This window comes from Pleurodeles waltl, chromosome 7, assembly GCF_031143425.1.
Source record: "Pleurodeles waltl isolate 20211129_DDA chromosome 7, aPleWal1.hap1.20221129, whole genome shotgun sequence".
Taxonomy (NCBI): Eukaryota; Metazoa; Chordata; class Amphibia; order Caudata; family Salamandridae; genus Pleurodeles; species Pleurodeles waltl.
In genome coordinates this window covers 614,836,018-614,855,451 of record NC_090446.1, presented here as the reverse complement: position 1 = coordinate 614,855,451, position 19,434 = coordinate 614,836,018, and the positions used below count along the sequence as shown (strand labels likewise).

General features: G+C 41.0%; 1 protein-coding gene across 1 annotated transcript in view; it reads left to right on the top strand.

Annotated features, from left to right (window-relative positions):
- The window catches only part of SIMC1 (SUMO interacting motifs containing 1), a 377,806-nt gene extending 358,681 nt beyond the window's left edge, over nucleotides 1-19,125 (top strand). The window contains exon 10 of the mRNA XM_069244585.1: nucleotides 17,386-19,125. Within this exon, the coding sequence (XP_069100686.1) occupies nucleotides 17,386-17,615 (230 nt within the window). The 3' untranslated portion in view covers nucleotides 17,616-19,125. The remainder of the gene's footprint in view (nucleotides 1-17,385) is intronic.
- The last annotated feature ends 309 nt before the right edge of the window (nucleotides 19,126-19,434 follow it).

The following is a 19,434-nucleotide window of genomic DNA, read 5'->3' as shown; positions in this document are numbered from 1 at the left end:
GCTCATCAGAGGTGTGGTAAAGTCTATGGGTTCGGCATGGTAGCAACCACTATATAATTGGGATGCAGGCACCGATCTAGGTACCAGTATGTATGATAGATAATAGTCCAGTTATCACTGAGATAGGATTATCATATGCATTAGTTGCAAGATATGGATATCTGTTTACTGACATCATGCCTACTCTTAGTAATTTCAGTTATTCTTCACTGGAGACCTAAATATAATTGAGAAGACAGACAATAATCCCCTGTTAATGGAATGCTTGTTAGATTCTCTGAGGAGGTACGATATGACTCCACTTCACACGCTATCTACAGTAAGTAGCTAAGTAGCCTGTAAAGAATGATCTAAGGGCCCTCTTTTGCCATGATTTTAGGTTGTTAGACAGATGGATTGTGTCATGAGAAGATCCTCATGTTGATTCCAAAAGGTCGAAACGTCGGCAAGACTTCAAGGTAGTCCTTCAGAAAATATTCTGAACAAAGATTTATAAGTTTGAGCTGGAGTTCGTTCTTGAACAGTTATTGTGACACCCATGATTGTACATGTGTAACTATTCACGTATTTATCACTTTTTTGCACTGCGATGTCTGCCGTAATGTCTAATAATTACACTAGCATGATAATACTGTATCACATCATTTATTATAAAGTGTCTCTTTTGTGCGTTTGTTGCATACAGTCAAGTTGTAAAATTAATTTGGACAGGTTGGATATAGGTAGTATACCTGTTTAAAGAACCCAGAGCGCCACTGTGCTTTATTCTTAATGTTTCACCAGGTTTGTTAGCTCTGGACTATATATTGCTTCCCAGCAGAGAGTCATCATCTTATACTTTATTCGGCACACAAATAGGCCATAAAAGATACATAAAATTAATCATCCAATGAAAAAAGCACATCCAGAATAGCAGCATGATAAGTCAATCGAAAGTACAATGAACAATAACGTGCATTCAAAAGAGCATCATATATTAATATAACAATCTCTTTGCAGTCTGATAAGTACTATGAACAACTGGGTACCAAAAGCGCCCCAGATAGCTTAAGACATGGGCACTCGCAAACATTTTCCCAGGGGCCACAGAGTTTGGTCTTTGATGTTACCGAGGGCCGCACTGATGGCAGTAAAGTGGGTGTAGGGGAAGCAAAGCATATACTTCTGGTGTCTGAATAGCACAACGTGAAACCATAAACTTGGGAATAATCACAGCTTCTCCACTTAACCAAGCTGTGTGATCTTAAGCAAATGTTTTATTTCACTTTCCCTGCTTTTTGTTCATTATCACATATGAGGACATCGCATGACTTCAGGATGTGTGCTGCACAAAACCTTCTTGTGTTTGATATAATAAACTAAAATGTTTTTGTATAGTTGGAACCTAGGTCACGCAAACGGTTCACAGAGCTGACTTGCCTCTTAGCTCACCAAAGGCATTATTGTCAGGGTGGGGGTTGGGGAGTGAATGTTTCTAAATTCTGGCTTGAAAATTATCACTTTGAAAAAATATATTTCTTCAATGCACTGATATAATCTGGTGTACTAAGGTGAAGTTGTTGCGTGTTAATGAAATACATTTTTTTTATTTTGAGCAGACTTGATCATGCTTTTACATTTTTGCTGCAAATGTGTCTTTAAAAATTAAGGTGTTTCTGAAGTTCCGTTATACAGCGCCCTCTGTTATCTCTTTTCTTTACCTTTAACTCACCTTAAATAAATGCTTGCCTGTGTATTTACATTTTTAAAATGTTAGTGCTGAGTCTAGTTTAGAGCAGCCCAGTGCTGCTAAAGGTCAGGTGGGCCGCATGCGGCCCCCGGCCGTACTGTGAGTATCACTGTAACAATTGAGGCATATACTTCAATAATCCAGAGACCTAGTATTCTAAAACTATGGTACTTAGATAAACATGCGTAAAGGGGACCACAGTCTTGTCAGTTCAGACTTCACTAAGTAAACATTGACATAAAGGTGGCTACAAAAGGGCTTCCCAAGACCTAACCCACTATTGATTTTCTGCTCCTCACTGCTGTTTTAAGAAATGAGCAGGCTCTATGGCAGGCATCAATGCTACCTAACGTCTGAAGATAGATTAATGCTACCCTACACTTACAAATTCCTAATGACTTTATGGTTGGCTTTAAAAGAGATTTAAAAAAGAATCTAAAGTTTTTTTTAAAAACATGAATTGCAGTAACGTTTGCTATGACAACCCATCACAGGGGCAGGCCTCCACTGAGCTACACTAAGTACCATATGGCTTTGCAAAAAACAGGAGGCGCCACACCTGGCCTGCCCTAACACAAATCAAAAGAGATCTCTCCCAGTAAGAACTGGCTAAAGTTAAATACATAGAAAAATTGCCAGGAGCCAAGTGAACATCGTAGTCCCTAACAGAGCTTTTAGTAAGTTTAAGCCTCAGTCTTTGAGATTGACAGCGCTCAAGGAAACTAGCCTTAACTTTCAACTTGTCGTTCTTGATAAAACTGGAAGGTGCCATAAACATATCAGGCAAGCTCAGCTTGTTCAGGGTGTTGGAAACGTAGCCCAAGTAGGGGACAGAAATGCCCTTTTCTAGGTTAAGGCAGTCTAAGATCTTGGACTGGCTACTGGCAGCCAATTCAAATGTGGGAAATTAATGACAAATCAATAAAGACACTCAGCATGGAGCGACACTCACACACGTAGCCAGTTCAATGCAGCTTTAATTGCTCAATAATACAGGAACAAGTTCTGGTGACAAGAATCAAATAGCACAGTGAGTTCGTAATAAAATCAATCACACTGTATACATCTAAAGAAAGCAGTAGAAGCAGGTCCTGCAACTTCCATTGGGACTTAACTTTCCACAATGCCAGAAAGCCCAATCTGTTTCTGTATCTCCCTCTCTCTCTTTCTTTCTTTCTTTCTTTCTTTCTTTCTTTCTTTCTTTCTTTCTATTTCTTTCTCTCCCACCCCCCTTTCGGCTGCTGGTGACCCCGTCTGTGAGCTTCTACGTGCTTTGTCACCTGGGCCTTTTATACACTAAAAGCTGGCTTACGCAACATTCTGTAATATGCTTTTCGCTTCTCACAGGTCCTGGCATTATTATCAGTGTTTCCCACTCTTTTCCTTCTAGTACTCATCAATCTTATTCCCAAGTTCTCTTGGTGTCAGCACAGCCTCAGTGGCATGCAGTAAATAAGATAGCAGTGTTCTAAGAACGTTGAAAACAAGCATCATACCCTTGGTACAGCCTTGTACGATATGCAGACCATCTTGAAGACCTGCGAAATATCAGTATCTTAGGAGTGCCAAAACAAGCGTCATATGCTCAGTACAGTTTGATACAGAATATTTTAACTAATGGTCACACCTGTGAGATGTCAAACACTGTACATTCCTAATCAAATGTGCTCTAATTCCTACAGTCAATGGTTCTACATTGGGCCCTGCAAACTGTTGAGAATACAGGGTGGTCTGTATCCCTTTTTCCCTAAGTTGCTCATTCGCTTCTGCAATAGTGTGCCCAAGGTCCCCAAATTTCAACCACATCCATCGCAGTTGAATATAACTGCTTCCATCCCTCAATCAGCCATCCCATGTGCCTGCTGCCCCTGTGCACCTTGCAACCGCTGCCCCAGCACACCATGCATCATGACAGACACCATTTTCAAGAGTTCAACTGGTGATAAAAAGGTTCCATCTGCCCTAGTATCACACAACCACACTAGCCATTTAAACAGGGGCTCCCCTGGTGTCTGCCAACATATGTTATTTCCAATTATTTTGCACTTGTCCTCCACCCAATTACTTTTGACTTATTTTGTACAAGAGGATGAGCTTCTAAAGCGTCCCCTTTCTCATCAACATCCTCTCCCTTTTCCTCCACCATCCTCACTCTACTCTGCTAAACCTACTTCAACTTCCTTCATCCAGTCCCACTCATCCTTGTCAGAGTCTGACCTGTCCCAAGTACTGGGGTTCGGTTCCAGTCTTCTTTGTGCACCAACTCCCTAACTCGAATAGCAGAGGGTAAGCTGGGCTTGCATATGCTCTGTGCTACATGCACTGCTAATGCAGTGCACCTTGCTTCCATGTGATCATCTCGGGGTACTGTACTTTCCACAGTCTCTCTCATAATTAACTGTCTCTCATGCAAAGATGCAATCTCATCTCAGTTTTCTTTTCTCAGCATATTGAGCTGATGTATGTTAATACACTGTACGGAGTGCAGACAGGAAAAGCCACCTTACTTGTCCTGCCACCTTCAGCTCCCTCCTCTTAGCTTTATACTTTCCACTGGATACTCTCCTCTGCATTTTCTACTAAAACAGGAATTACCTTACTGCAAAGCTATCTATATTTAACCACTGGCTCCATTTTGACCACTGACTCCATTTTGTGCTTAGCTTCAAACACCGTCACATTGGTGGCCCAGGTATTTTTCTGTGCACAGCTTGTTAAACCATTTTCACTCTTCTCACCAGGGAAAGGAGCAAAACATGGGGGAGCACTGAAGATAAGCAGGTACCAGGCTGAGAATGTTATGAAAGAGCGGGGTACAGCTCGGTCTTGGAAAAACACTGTGAGATTTGGCCAGCCTGATGCGTGTTTTGTTAACATTGACCTGACATCGCCAACGCGTTGAAACCCTTTGGGTGATTAGTCGCGCTTTACAAATACTTGATTGATTGAACGTGTGAATTTCACATCTTACTTAAAGGGAGGGGGGTTTCTAAAACCTTCCTTTTAAGTTTGTGTAAAGTGTATACGGTAGGGTAGCGTGACAAGTGAAGCAAAGACGCCTTGGCCAGAAAATAAATCCCATTGAGGTCAATCTCCCTCTTGTGTTTGTTGTTCAGGATTCCAAGACCTGAAGTTAGCAGACAAAGGGATGAAGTCGTTGTGCATGCATGAATACGTAGTGTGTGTGTGTGTGTGTGTGTGTGTGTGTGTGTGTGTGTGTGTGTGTGTGTATATATATATATGTATATATATATATATATATATATATATTCATGAATACATAGTGTGTATGTTCAATGGCATGTGTAGCTATGCATTATTCCGCCATCTGGTGTTGGGCTCGGAGTGTTACAAGTTGTTTTTCTTCGAAGAAGTCTTTTTGGACTCACGGGATCAAGTGACTCCTCCTCTCGGTCATACTGCGCATGGGCATCGACTCCATTGTTAGATTGTTTTCTTTCCGCTGTCTGGTTCAGACGGGTTTCCTCTCGCTTCGAGATTTCAAATTGGAAACTTTAGAAAACTCATTTAATCGTCGGTTTTGTTTTGAACGTGTTTTCCATCTAGCCTCGAACCGATAGTACAGTCAGAATCTAGATTTTACCCCTCTTGGTGCGTGCACCCGACTCGGGCCTGTTCGGGCCTACCGTGTGGAAGCCTGATGGATCGGACTCCATTTCGATTCTGTCCTCGGTGCCACGCAAAATTTCCTTATACAGACCAACACCTGGTTTGTAATCTGTGTCTTTCTCCGGACCACCGAGAAGAGGATTGTGAGGCCTATCGATCGTTTCGATCCAAGAAGACCCTGCGTGATCGGAGAGCCAGAAGACTAGAGATGGCGTCAAAAAGTACAGAACATCTCGATGTCATGGAAGAAGAACAGGCGCAGACAGCGGTCTCCATCTGAGACACCCACTCCGAGCAAGAATTGAAAAAGATAGGCCTATCAATGCTGGCCAGCATGTGAGTACGTCTGCCCCTACGCCCATATACAAAAAACCATCAAAGACCTTGGGTACACCACTGCCAGAAGGCCATGGTTCGACCCGAAAAAAGACTGTAGTCGACTGACCTTCGGGTTTGGCGCCGGAAAAGGCCACTCCTCCATAGACATTGGAGTCGAGTAAATCTATAAAGAGTTCTGCCTCAGACTCAAGTAAGCCTCCTCACTCCTCGGAGTCGAAGCCTCGATGCCCTGTTTCAGAGCCAAAACAACCAACTCCATTTTCGGGACCGAAAAAGCTCCAAACTTCGGAACCCAAAAAGGTTCTTATACAGAAGAACAAGGACTTTCGAGCCGTCTCAAACAGAGTTTGAATTTGGTGCAGGAATCATACAGACTTTCTGATGAGGACACTGAGATTCAGCCTATCCTGGAGGTTATGGATGAAGGACAATCCAGAATCCACATCCACAAAGAGACTGGCAGAATTGTTACTGCACCTCCTTTTAAAAACCAAGAGTAAGCTGTCTTTTCAGGAGGAATTATACACTGTTCAACCACCAGCAAAAATTGATAAGCAGAAGGAGAAGCCAGTACCTGCCCCTACTTCTCCTCATTTACCACAGCTTTCATTTTCACCTCCACCCACTAGCCCACCACTGTTTCCTTCACCAACGCATTCACAATACTCACATGGGGATACAGTGGACCTTGGGATCTGTACGACCCAGATCCTATTCCTGATAATGACCCTGACTTATACCCTTCCAAGCCTTCTCCACCAGAGGACACTACTGCATACATGCAGGCTGTTTCCAGGGCAACTGCGTATCATGGGGTGTTTATGCACACTGAACCCCCTAGAAGAGGATTTCTTGTTCAACACCCTGTCCTCCACTCACTCTAGATATCAGTGCCTTCCGATGTTTCCTGGAGTGGTCAAAGATGCAGACCAAATTTTTAATGAGCCAGTCAAAGCTAGAGTAATTACTCAGCGTATTGACAAGAAATACAAACCTGCTCCTAGAGACCCAGACTACATCACACATCAAGTTCCTCCAGATTTAGTGGAAGTGAGTGCAGCTAGAAAGAGAGCTAATAGCCAATCCTCAGGGGATGCTCCTCCCCTGATAAGGAGAGTAGCAAATAAATGTTATGCTGCTGCCAAGATAGTGGCCACACAAGCTGCCAACCAATGGCGAATTGAAAATTCGCAATCACTTCTAACCAGATATGATAGAGCCTACTGGGATTAGATGCAAGACCTCCTACAACACCTCCCAAAGGAGCATCAAAAGAGGGCACAGCATATTGTAGAAGAGGGACAGGCCATTATTAACAATCAGATAAGGTCTGCCCTGGATGCTGCGGATACAGCAGCCAGGAGTGTTACTACTGCCATTACTATAAGAAGTCATGCATGGCTACGTTCTTCTGGCTTTAAACCAGAAATCCAACAGGCAGTACTCAACATGCCTTTTGACAAGAGATATTTGTTTGGTCCCGAGGTCGATACAACCATAGAGAAACTGAGGAAAGACTCAGACACTGCCAAAGCAATGGGAGCATTATACCCAACACCGTATAGAGGCTCCTTTCGCAGGCAACAATTTAGGGGAGGATTTAAACCACAATCCTCTGAAGCCTCTACCTCCCAGGCAAAGCAGGGACAGCAGCAGCAACAATATCGGAGAAGGGGATTTAGAGGGTCTTACTGAGGCCAATATTTTAGAAACAGAGGCAAGTTCCAAACCTCTAAGCAAGCCATTACATCATCCAAACAGTGACTTATTTACCACCCCGCAACCCCACACATCTTCTGTGGAGGGAAGACTACAGCAATTCCACTCTCATTGGTAAAACATCTCCACAGACCATTGGGACTTGTCAATTATCCGCAATGGCTATTGCCTAGAATTGATTTCTACCCCTCCAAACATTCCCCCCACGTTACCACAGATTGTCCCCAGAACCCAACATTCTATTACAACAAGAGGTACAATCGCTACTACTAAAACAAGCAATAGAATTGGTCCCACATTCTCAACAAGGAACAGGAGTATACTCACTATACTTCCTTATCCCCAAAAAGGATGGCACTCTCAGGCCCATCCTAGATCTCAGATCTCTGAATCTATACATCCTGTCAGAACACTTTCACATGGTAACTCTGCAGGACGTCATTCCACTACTACAAAGACAAGATTACATGACTGCTTTAGGCCTCAAAGAGTCGTATTTCCATCTACCGATCCATCCAGCTCACTGAAAAAACTCAGGTTCGTCATAGCAGGAAAACATTATCAGTTCAAAGTTCTGCCATTCGGCATAACAGTGCCAAGAGTGTTCACAAAATGTCTAGCGGTAGTGGCAGCCTACCTAAGAAGGCAACGCATTCATGTTTTTCCATATCTAGACGATTGTTTAATCAAATCAAGCAATTTCATACAATGCCAACAGCACACTCAGTACGTAATAGCGACCCTACATACACTAGGGTTCACTCTCATTTACCAGAAATCCCACCTTCAACCAGAACAAGTACAACCATACCTAGGTGCTATTTTAAATACGCAAAAAGCCCTAGCATATCCAAATACAAAAAAGGATACAGGCTTTTCAAAATCTCATACCACAAATACAGCCAAATCAACACTACACTGTAAAATGTATCATGAGAATTCTAGGAATGATAGCATCTTGCATAGCAATAGTACCGCATGCAAGACTCAATGTGAGGCCTTTACAACAATGCCTCTCACAACAATGGTCTCAGGCACAGGGTCAATTGCAAGATCTAGTGTTGGTGGACCACCAAACACACGTCCCTTCAGTGGTGGAATCTCAGCAATTTAATGAAGGGGTGGTCATTTCAAGACCCTGTGCCTCAGACCACAATAACAACAGATGCATCAATGATAGGTTGGGGAGCTCATCTCAACAACCTTACCATTCTAGGGGAAGGGGATTTCCAAACAAAGAAATTTTCACATAAACCATTTAGAATTATTAGCCGTGTCCTTGCCCTAAAAGCATTTCAACCCCTTCTCAGACACAAGAATGTTCCGATAAAAACAGACAATATGACGACCATGTATTACCTGAAGAAACAAGGTGGGACACATTCATCTCAACTGCCCCTTTTAGCCCAGACAATATGGAAATAGGCAATTCACAATCACATTCATCTAATGTCAGAATACATTCCAGGAATACACAATCAGCTAGCGGATCTCCAAAGCAGGACCCACCAACAGACACACAAATGGGAGATTCACTTTCAGGTACTTCAAAAGTACTTTAAAAAGTGGGGAACACCAGAAATAGACTTATTTGCAACAAGTGAAAACGCAAAATGCCAAAACTTTGCATCCAGACACCCACATTCCCTATCCAAGGGCAATGCACTGTGGATCAGTTGGTCAGGGACATTTGCCTAAGATTTTCCTCCTCTCCCACTCCTTCCCTTTCTGGTCAACAAACTACGTCAGACATCTCTCACTATGATACTCATAGCCCCAACGTGGGCACGACAACATTGGTACACCACACTCCTAGACCTGTCAGTAGTACCTCACTCCAAACTTCCAAACAGACCAGATTTGTTAACCCAAAACAAAGGACAAATAAAGCATCCAAACCCCAGTGCTCTCAACTTAGTGATTTGGCGCCTGAAGTCATAGAGTTTGGATACCCAAAGCTTCCATTAGAATGCGTGGAAGTGCTCAAGCAGGCACGTAAACCTACCACTAGACAATGTTATGCTAACAAATGGAAAAGATGTGCTTACTACTGTCAGTCTAAAAATACTCATCCACTTACAGCATCAATACAAGATATTGTATGCTATCTACTTTATTGGCAGAAATCAAATCTAGCTTTCTCATCCATTAAAATCCATCTTACTGCAATATCTGTATACTTGCAGACTATTCAACACACCTCTCTATTCAGAGTTCCAGTTATGAAAACGCCTTCATGGAAGGATTAAAACATATTATTCCACCTAGAACTCCACCTGTTCCTACTAGGAATCTAAATATCGTACTCACCAGACTTATGGGCCCACCTTTTGAACCCATGCATTCTTGTGAGATTCAATTTTTAACATGGAAGGTCGCCTTCCTAGTAGCTATTACTTCATTGCTAAGAGTTAGTGAAATACAAGCATTCACTCTTGAGGAACCTTTTTTCCAAGTGCACAAACATAAAGTTGTACTTAGAACAAATCCCAAATTTCTGCCAAAAGTGATATCACCCTTTCACTTAAACCAAACTGTGGAACTCCCAGTCTTCTTCCCACAGCCAGACTCAGTGGCAGAAAGAGCACTGCATACATTAGATATAAAGAGAGCTCTAATGTATTACATCGACAGAACAAAAGCATTTCGTAAAACTAAACAGTTGCTTGTCACATTCCAAAAACCCCATACTGGTAACCCTATGTCCAAACAAGGCATAGCCAGATGGATAGTGAAATTTATACAAACTTGTTACCTGAAAGCTGTAAGACAACTACTCATTACACCAAAAGCACACTCCACTAAAAAGAAAGGAGCAACAATGGCCTTTCTGGGAAACATACCAAAGACAGAGATTTGTAAGGTAGCCACTTGGTCCACACCTCATACTTTTACCAAGCATTACTGTGTAGATGTGTTAGCAACACAACAAGCCACAGTTGGACAGGCTGTACTAAGAACATTATTTCAGACAACTTCAACTACTACAGGGTGACAACTGCTGTGGGGAGGATTACTGCTTTGTAGTCTATGCATAGCATGTGTACCTGCAGCTACACATGCCACCGAACGGAAAATGTCACTTACCCAGTGTACATCTGTTCGTGGCATGTTACGCTGCAGATTCACATGCGCCCTCCCTCCTCCCCGGGAGCCTGTAGCCGTTTAAGTTATTGTACATATATATATAAACATTCCTTTACTTAAACTTTGTAGATACATCTCTATTCCATTGCATGGACATCTCTCTTTACACTCTATCACTCCTACCTTACCCTCTGCGGGAAAACAATCTAAGATGGAGTCGATGCCCATGCGCAATGGAGCTGAAAGGGAGGAGTCACTCCAGTCCCGTGACTTGAAAAGACTTCTTCGAAGAAAAACAACTTGTAACACTCCGAGCCCAACAGTAGATGGCAGGACCTGTGCATAGCATGTGAATCTGCAGCGGAACATGCCACGAACAGATGTACCCTGGGTAAGTGACATTTTCCATATATTGTATTCTATACATTTAATTGCAATTTTCGGAGGGAAGAGTGGAGCCTGAGCAGCAAATTGCTGCCAGCGCCCCCTTTATAGAAACAATTTTAAAAAAACACTTTTGTGCTACTTCTTTTTATTTTTATTTGGATTACTGATCCATCTCTGTTCTGTAAATAAATGTAAAAAATAGAAATGATTGCCTGCCCTGTCATTTTTTTAGGGACATTCATGTGTAAAGACATGCACACAACACTCATCATTACACATGCATGCCTTCAAAATGATGCATCATTACACTTTCTTTTTTGCTTGTTTTCTTCCTGTGGCCAATGTTTTTATTGTAATTGCATTTCTTTGAAATTAGGCATGGGCAATTTGCTGATATGCACGTTAAGGCATACATATCTGACAGAGCAGGTTGTATTCGAAGAGGAGGGATGGAAAGTGGGAAAGTGTAATTTGAAGTAAAACAAGCATTTGCAATGCAATAGGTCTTGCATTTACGAGAGTTATAACTATTGGCGTTGTAATTGGACTTTTTTGCCACATGATTTGGTCGACTCTGCCTTATACTTTTGTCCTTTCCTGACACATAATTCTACTGAGCAAGCAGCTCTGCAAAACCATGGGTGAGAAAATTGAACTTTTAATGAGAAACTCTGAAACAAGAATTGTCAAGGATAGGGTATCACAGCACTATACAATGATGAAGAAAATGAAAGTGCTTAACTATAACTAAACACTTTGCGTTGCCATTTTGTAAGCTGTGCGCAAACGGGATGCACTGTCCTCTCCTCTCCTTAACTGTGACGTGAAGTAACTGGTAGTCATGCAAAGCACTCCAGTACTGCAAATTGCACTGGGTAAAACTTGAAAGCACATGGCCACCATGAGCGTGAATGAAAAACAATGTAAACAATGAGAGGTAAGTGGTAGTCATGCAAAGCGCTCCAATACTACCCATCGTGCTGTGTAAAAAGTGAACGCACCATGAGCGGGAATGAAAAAGTAAACAATGAGAAGTAACTGGTAGTCATGCAAAGTGCTCCAATACTGCACATCAAGTCTGTGCTGTGTAAAACTTGATAGCGGCATGGCCGCCATGAGCGCGAACTAAAAACAAAGTTAACAATGAGACATAACTGGTAGTCATGCAAAGCACTCCAATACTGCTGATAAAGTTTGCGTTGTATAAAACTTGAAAGCGCCATGGCCGCTATGAGTGTGAATGAAAAACAAAATAAACAATGAGATGTAACTGGTGGTCATGCAAAGCGCTCGAATAAGGCCCACTGAACTGTGTAAGACGTGAAAGTGCCATGGCCGCTATGAGTGGGAATGAAAAAGTAAACAATGAGAAGTAACTGGTAGTTATGCAAAGCGTAGCTGCTGTGAGCACGAATGTAAAACAAAGTTAACAATGAGAAGTAACTGACTGATAGTCACGCAAAGCGCTTCAGGACTGCAGATCGAGTTTGCGCTGTGTAAAATGCAAAAGCACCATAGAGCGTGAAGGGGAGAGCGCAAAGTAAAACAGTAGTTCGCTCACAGTAAAACATATCGGCAATGGTGCACTTATCCCTGTGACAGGGTCAGTGTCCAAGGCGGTAACAAAACCGCCCCAAGGTGGGACAAATGTAAAGCATGTAGCAATGACTTGAAGGGATTTTTGAAAGGCAAGCCCACAAACGAATGAAAGTGATGGGCGTGGTTAAAGCCCACCGAATAGAATACAACAGGTCTTAAGTGCTTGCATGCGCGACCTAAAATTAAAAGGTGTCAATCAGAAGCTTTAAGGCAAGGTCCTTTTTCTTGCATACTTTGGGTAGATAGATAAGGCATTTTGAGGCAGCATGCAATTTAAGGATTCAACACTGTGGAAAGAAACAGTGGTATATTGAAGATATAATTCTGTATTCGATACCTGGATTCCTGGATAGGCACTGGATTCAGAAGAACAGATTGTCCATTGTTCAACTACCAGTAGACCACTGCTTCAGGAAGGACAGGTTATCAGCTCAGAAGTTTAAAATGTAAGGTAATGCCTGGCATCAATTGGAGAAAGCAGTAACCCTGTGGTTATAGCAGCACAGGAGGAGAATATACAGGGTGAATAAGGAAACAGTTGAAAGTGAGATTCTGCAAATGCAGGAGCAGATGTTTTCTGCCTGCAAGTGGACTCATTTGATGCTCCTGGGTTATCATGTCACCTGATTGGAGGGAGGTGGGGAGGAAATCATTTCCAGATAATGGAAATGTACTGCCTTCAACACTGAAATGAGAGGGCTGAAGACAGGGCTACTTTTGAAATTTGATGAAGACATTGCTAGCAAGGGGCTACAGATTAGTTCTTCCTGAGCGCTAGCATACAGTGGATGGTAAGGACAAGAGTGTAGTTTGTTGTTAAAGGTGATGACGTTTCTTAGCTAAGCCAGTTATTTTCTTTATCTCTAATCATTGTTTCAGAAAGGGTGAGGTGCAGATTTAATTGTGCCCGTGTTGTGGGTTACTCTGCTAAGAGCCAGCCCCAGTGTTTCCTTCTAGGATAGCAATGCTTTTACCCAAAAGTTGTGTCTGTGGGTAGGAGGGGCAGCATAAGACAAATACCTGAAAGAGGGCAATCCTAAACAGGTTCTGCAGCAGGAGATCGTGGATGCTCTTGTTATGTTGCTATTTGAAGGACTGAAGAAAGGTGTTGGCAAAACCACTGTATCCCAGTGATGAGAACTGTTGGCTTTGCCAATGCTTTTTCTCCCTCTCAGCCAGATATTTCTTGCCCCTTCATATCATATTGATGCACTAAATGAATTATTTGGTAGTGGTTTCAGTTATTCCTGCATTCCATTGTCCTGAAGACTGTAAAAAAGGTGGAATGGCTCTTGATGCCAGTTGCATCAAAGATCTCTATTAATGGTTTAAAAACGGGTCCACAGGAGTACTTTAACAAAGGAGCTATATAAATAGTACATCTGTCTCAGAAAAATATAGACTTCTTTCCTGTAAATAAAGTCTGGAGAATTAAGAGCAATTATTTTGATTGATTGTTGTATCATTTAGCATAGTTACTTCACAACATTCTACAGCTTCTACGCCATAGAGATGACATGACATCCTTAGATGTCCATAATGCCTACTTTCATATCTTCATGATGCCTTCTTTCATATTATCATACACAAAGAGTACTGCAAATACCTGAGATTCGAAGTTGCCGGCAGCCATTACCAGTTCAGTGTTCTCCCTTTAGGCTTAAAATCTGCACCTTATTTCTTTACAAAGAACCTTGTCTTAGTGGCAATTAACTTAAGGCAGGAATCTCACTAGGTATATCCATACTGGAAGATTAACTGGTAAAGGTGTCTTCCCATCGTACAGCCAAAATATCAAGCAAAGCTTGTTACAAATTTTCAATTATTTAGGCCTTACTTCCTTCCAGGCATCCAAAAGGATAACATTTCTAGGTGTCATTCTAGATCCCATAAAGACCAAAGATTATCTTATAGTGGAAAGGTATTTCAAGGTAATGCAACTAGCAAGCTAAAAACACAGTCTGTTTCAGCACTCTTCTTCGAATCTTTGTTGGGGATGATGTTTTTAAGCATTCCTTTCATTATTTTTTGTCACCTAGATTCAGGAATCAAATCGTTCATCCGGTACAAGAACAGTTCTTTTTCCCTGGAGGGTGGAGGACTTATTTGTAGAGCCTGGATATTAGTGGAAAACTAATTTGAGTGTCCACATGAATCTCCTAGAATTAAACGCTGTAGCACCAAGTCACCAAGCTATTCTTGCTAGGATAGCAAGTTCTTCGGTTCTAGTACGCACAAACAACTCTACAAAGATGCATTATGTAAACAAGCAAGGAGGCACAAGATATCTTCCGTTGTTGCTGGAAGTTCAAAGAATGTAGGAATGGTTGTTAAAACATTATATTGACCTAAAAACAGAACATGTTCCTGGCTCATGCAATCAGTGGGCAGACAGTTTGAACATAGTGACAAATAATTGCCACAAATAGAAGTTGAAGCAACAAGTCCTGAGTGGAATCTTCAATTAGTGGGGGAATCCGAACCTTGATCTGTGCGCAACTATAGAGAATTAGAACAGGTATCAACAACCAAGGTCATAGGGGAATGTGTTTTCAACAGCCTGGTCAGTGATTTTTGCTTATGATTTTCCCCCAGTACACATGGTTCCAAAAGTCCTAAACAAGATAAAGAGGGAACTCTGCCAGTTCATACTGGTAACTCCAAGACAGTCGAGACAATATTGGTTCACCAAGTTACTTCTCATGTCAGAGAAAGAACATACACAACTGAAGCAGATTCCCAACCTGCTAACTGTGCACTACAGCCAAGCAGTTCACCTGGATCGTAAATCCTTAAATCTGCTGGCCTGGCTCTTGAACACAATGAATTTTCACACTTAGACATCCCAGAAGATTGTAAACAAATGTTGGCAAACACGAGAGCAGAAACTACTAATAGACCTTAAAGTTTGAATGGGATTGTTTCTGTTCATGTTATCTGGGTAATAACCTTTATCACATTTTATCTGAGCCAGAACAGATATTTCCTTATGAGCATGCCTTTCCCACACATCTCGTAAGGTGCATTTAGCAGCACTATCTCTTTTGTTTTAGAAGGTCTTTCAACAAACCTCCCCTGTGGTCGCATAGAATTGTCAAGGGATTCTTAAACAGGCTATTTAGGACTTAGCCTCCATTGAAGCATCCTCCTTGGCAACTGAATACAGTTCTTTCACAATTAACGAAGAGCCCATTCAATCCCATACACAAAGCTGATCTAACGGGTCTTTCCTGGAAACTGTCTTTACCACATTGCAGAAAACACAATGCATTCTCTAGATATGAAAATATCGCTTAAAATGTATATTGTTAGCCAGGAAGTTCAAAAAGGCAGCTCAGCTGCCAGTAGCATATGGCAATCCTGGTAAAGGTTTTTCTCTTACAAATCTAACCATAACACAATGAATATTCTCAGCACATGGTATTCTGCCATCTTAAAGAAGAAAGGCCTTTGGAAAGAAGAATAAGGGACTGTTCTAAAATAAGTGTTCTCCTTCTACAGCTTTGTTTGCTAGTGTGTCTATACAAGACATCTGTAGATCAGCAACTTAGAAGAATAGACACACCATTACTATGGTTTGTTTCTGTTACTATAGTTTCAACAGCACCACACAACACAGTAGTGTGTCAGGCTGTTATGGCATATTTTCCAATACAATGACTGAGCCTCATGTTGCCATGCTCTACCCAGCATCCATAACAATAGTTGTAATGATAATCCTATGTCTGTTATTTTACTGCTGACTATTTTGGTTCAAGCTTTGATTCTATAAAAGATCCAAAACTGGAGAAGGAAAATGCTACTTGCCTGCATTTGTAGTTGCTAAGTATAGCATTTTTCATAGATACACAAGCGAGCCACCCTTCTACCATTAGAGACTCATTCAAACTACTTTATTACTTTACACACTTGTGTTGGAAAATCTAAGGTATGGTAACCTCTGTGGGAGTGGTTATCAACGTGTTGCTGCTTGATTGGCTGATGTTTGGTTTGTTTCAGTGATATGGATAGGATAAAAAAAGATGTTTTCTAGTCCATACAGGCTATGTACAATTTTGTACTGCTTTCTAGTTATGCTGTGTAACCCCACTTTGACAACAAAGAATGACTCAAGCATATGAATCTATAAAAGATGCCAATAATGGAGAACTACAATTACAGGTAAGCAACTTTTTCCATTCCATGTGGCAGTGTTACCACCACTCTGCTTTGTGAAAACTGTGGTAGTTGACTGGATGTGTGCATCTGTGGTATTGATATGCTCTTCAGGTCAGTTACTCCGACACCATTTCTACCTTTGTGTATTTTGTGTGGGCACTTGCCAACCATGGTGGTCTTGGCAGTGTGTGTGGGACATATTTTGTTAGGGAAGATTTTGAAGCAGTAGGTCCTGTTGATGGAAAATTAGTATGTCCTGCAAGCACTAGTATCCGACTGACTAAAATGGGATATATGTTCAACTTTCTTGTTCAGTTAACAAATTGGATCAGTGAAATTCAACCAATTGTTGAACAACTGTATTAGGAATATCTTCGGAGACATATTTACTGTGGGAATAGAATTGTTTTATTCAGAGCTGTTGGGATATTTTTACCAGTTTTACACTATTTAATGAATTTCATTGGCTAATGATGGTGGACCATTCCCATTCATGAATATTCCAGAGTTGCTATTTGCTTTGAAGCTTCTCTTTTGGTTTTCTCTCTGTGATATTTACATTTTAATTTGCTTTGCTACAACAACAAAAATGGAGATTGATTTTATTCTATGAAAAGCTCTATGCATTTTGTACATTCTGTTGATTAAAATGGCAAGTGTTGCTTTTTCCTGCCGATTGTTTCCCAATCAATTCAAATTAAAGTCTAAGCTATTTTTTTCTGTTTTTTTTTTTTCAGAACATCTAAGAACTCCATTGATTGAACGGGTAGATTTGACCATCCATAAAGCGAAGGCACATCTGACGGACAATGATAAAATTTCAAAGAAAGATGTTGACTTAAATTTAAATTACTTCTTTTGTCGTATCTCGGAGGGTCAAGGAAATATCAGTGATGCCCAAATTATGACGAGAATTGAGATCATGAAAACTGCCCTATATACTGTTATTCATTGCCCACCACCGTAGCTTTGAGTTGCTGCATGCAGACGGGAGTATGAACCTCTGTAGGTCTCAGTAAACCTGCCACTTTGACCTATTAGAATGATGCAGCACACATCAACTTTAATGTATTGGGACAGTAAGTAAGAGGGCTAATGTCCTTGTTGTTGAGATGTATGTATGCCGAAGATCACTAGTTTCGATCTCAAGAGGGAGCCCCATTTTGTATCACTGATGACACATGAAATGATCGGTTCTGGGTTTGGTTATAGTAAAAACGTTTAGGTTTAAATGATGGTGTTAGCTGTGCATTCTCATATAATTGTGACTACTGGCAGGTGAGGCCAATGTACACAAGCCAGGAGCACTGGTTTGCCTTGATGTTTGTTTTTGTTAGATACGTCCGACGCAGAAATTGTTTTTTAAAAACGGGTTGTGGTAAGGACACCCTTTTGTATTTTTATACTTTTCAACGTTTTAGAATATTTGTATACCTCGTGGTGCTGCAAATTGTTCATTTTGTAATAACGTACGTTATTGCTTTTTCACATTTTAATGTCCTGTCCGTGTACAGCGTTTGTCTACTCCGTCTAGACAGCTTTTAGCAGGATGTCTGCTTTGGTAGGGTTTTCTGTATGTAATATATCATACACATGTGTATAGTTATCCTTCCAGCTGGACTGGCCTTGAAAGCATGAGTTTAAATTGGTTGTTGAGAAGAGCCTGCTTCTTTGCAAGTCTAGGGTAATGTGTTCAAAGATGAAAACGTAAGTGGCTTTATTGGAGCAGTACATTCTTCTCTGCGGTGTCATAAGATGCATCCGAAAATGAACTAGAAACACGTAACTTATGACACGTGGGTTTGTCACTACTATATTTTGATATATATTGCGTTTTCTTGTTATTTACGACTTTGAGGGAAAATACCCCTCACGTTTCCCCCTGTTTTGTACTCTCCAAGAAGGCAGCCTTGATAAACTTAGGCCTTTACGATATGAGTTTCCTGCTTTCTGCAGGGGGGATGTATAAGGAAAAAAACATATACGGTCCGCCTATAAGCATTGGCTCTTTGCGGATTGCTGTAACCCATAGGAGTCCACAGCAACCTTCCTGCTTTACACATTAACTTCCATCTTCTTAAAGAATTGTTTTTCATGTACATTACTTTCATAATTTGACAAAATCAGTGACGGGTTTACAGGCGCTAAAGCTGTGTTTTTTTTTTTAAGGCAACAAAGAATTGAGAGCAGCTTTGTGTTTTATCAAATATTTGTAGTCTTTTAATATGGCAATCTCACACGGATATTTAAATGTCCTTTCTGCTCGCAAACTAACATTGTGTAGGGTGATATGCATCGTTTAATATGTTCCCAGATGTATTCTGATGTTTTCCCATACCTAATGCAATGTATTACCAGGTTTAACGTGGTCAACTACCATACATTGTTTTGCCACCCAATAATCTATAGTTTATTCGAGGTCTATGTACATTTGTATATTTTGTATATACTTTGTTAAATATACATCTTTATAGTTATTGTGTCAATCTCACATGACTGTCCTCTCGGTGTTACAGTTTGGTGGCTATCTATATGCACGTTATAGAGATCTGCATACGTTAAATGTCACAGGTTTGATACAAATGATCTCCAATATATGTTAATACAAAGGAACACGAGGGGTAGCAAGTGGGGGGTGTATAGTCACTAAAAACAACAAAGGTTTAAGTTATGGTGATCTTTATTTATAATACATTAATTTATACTTTTAAAACATTAGACATTCAATGAAAAAACAATTTATGTAGAGTTATGGTGCAAACTAAACCAAAAAGCACTGCAATTTG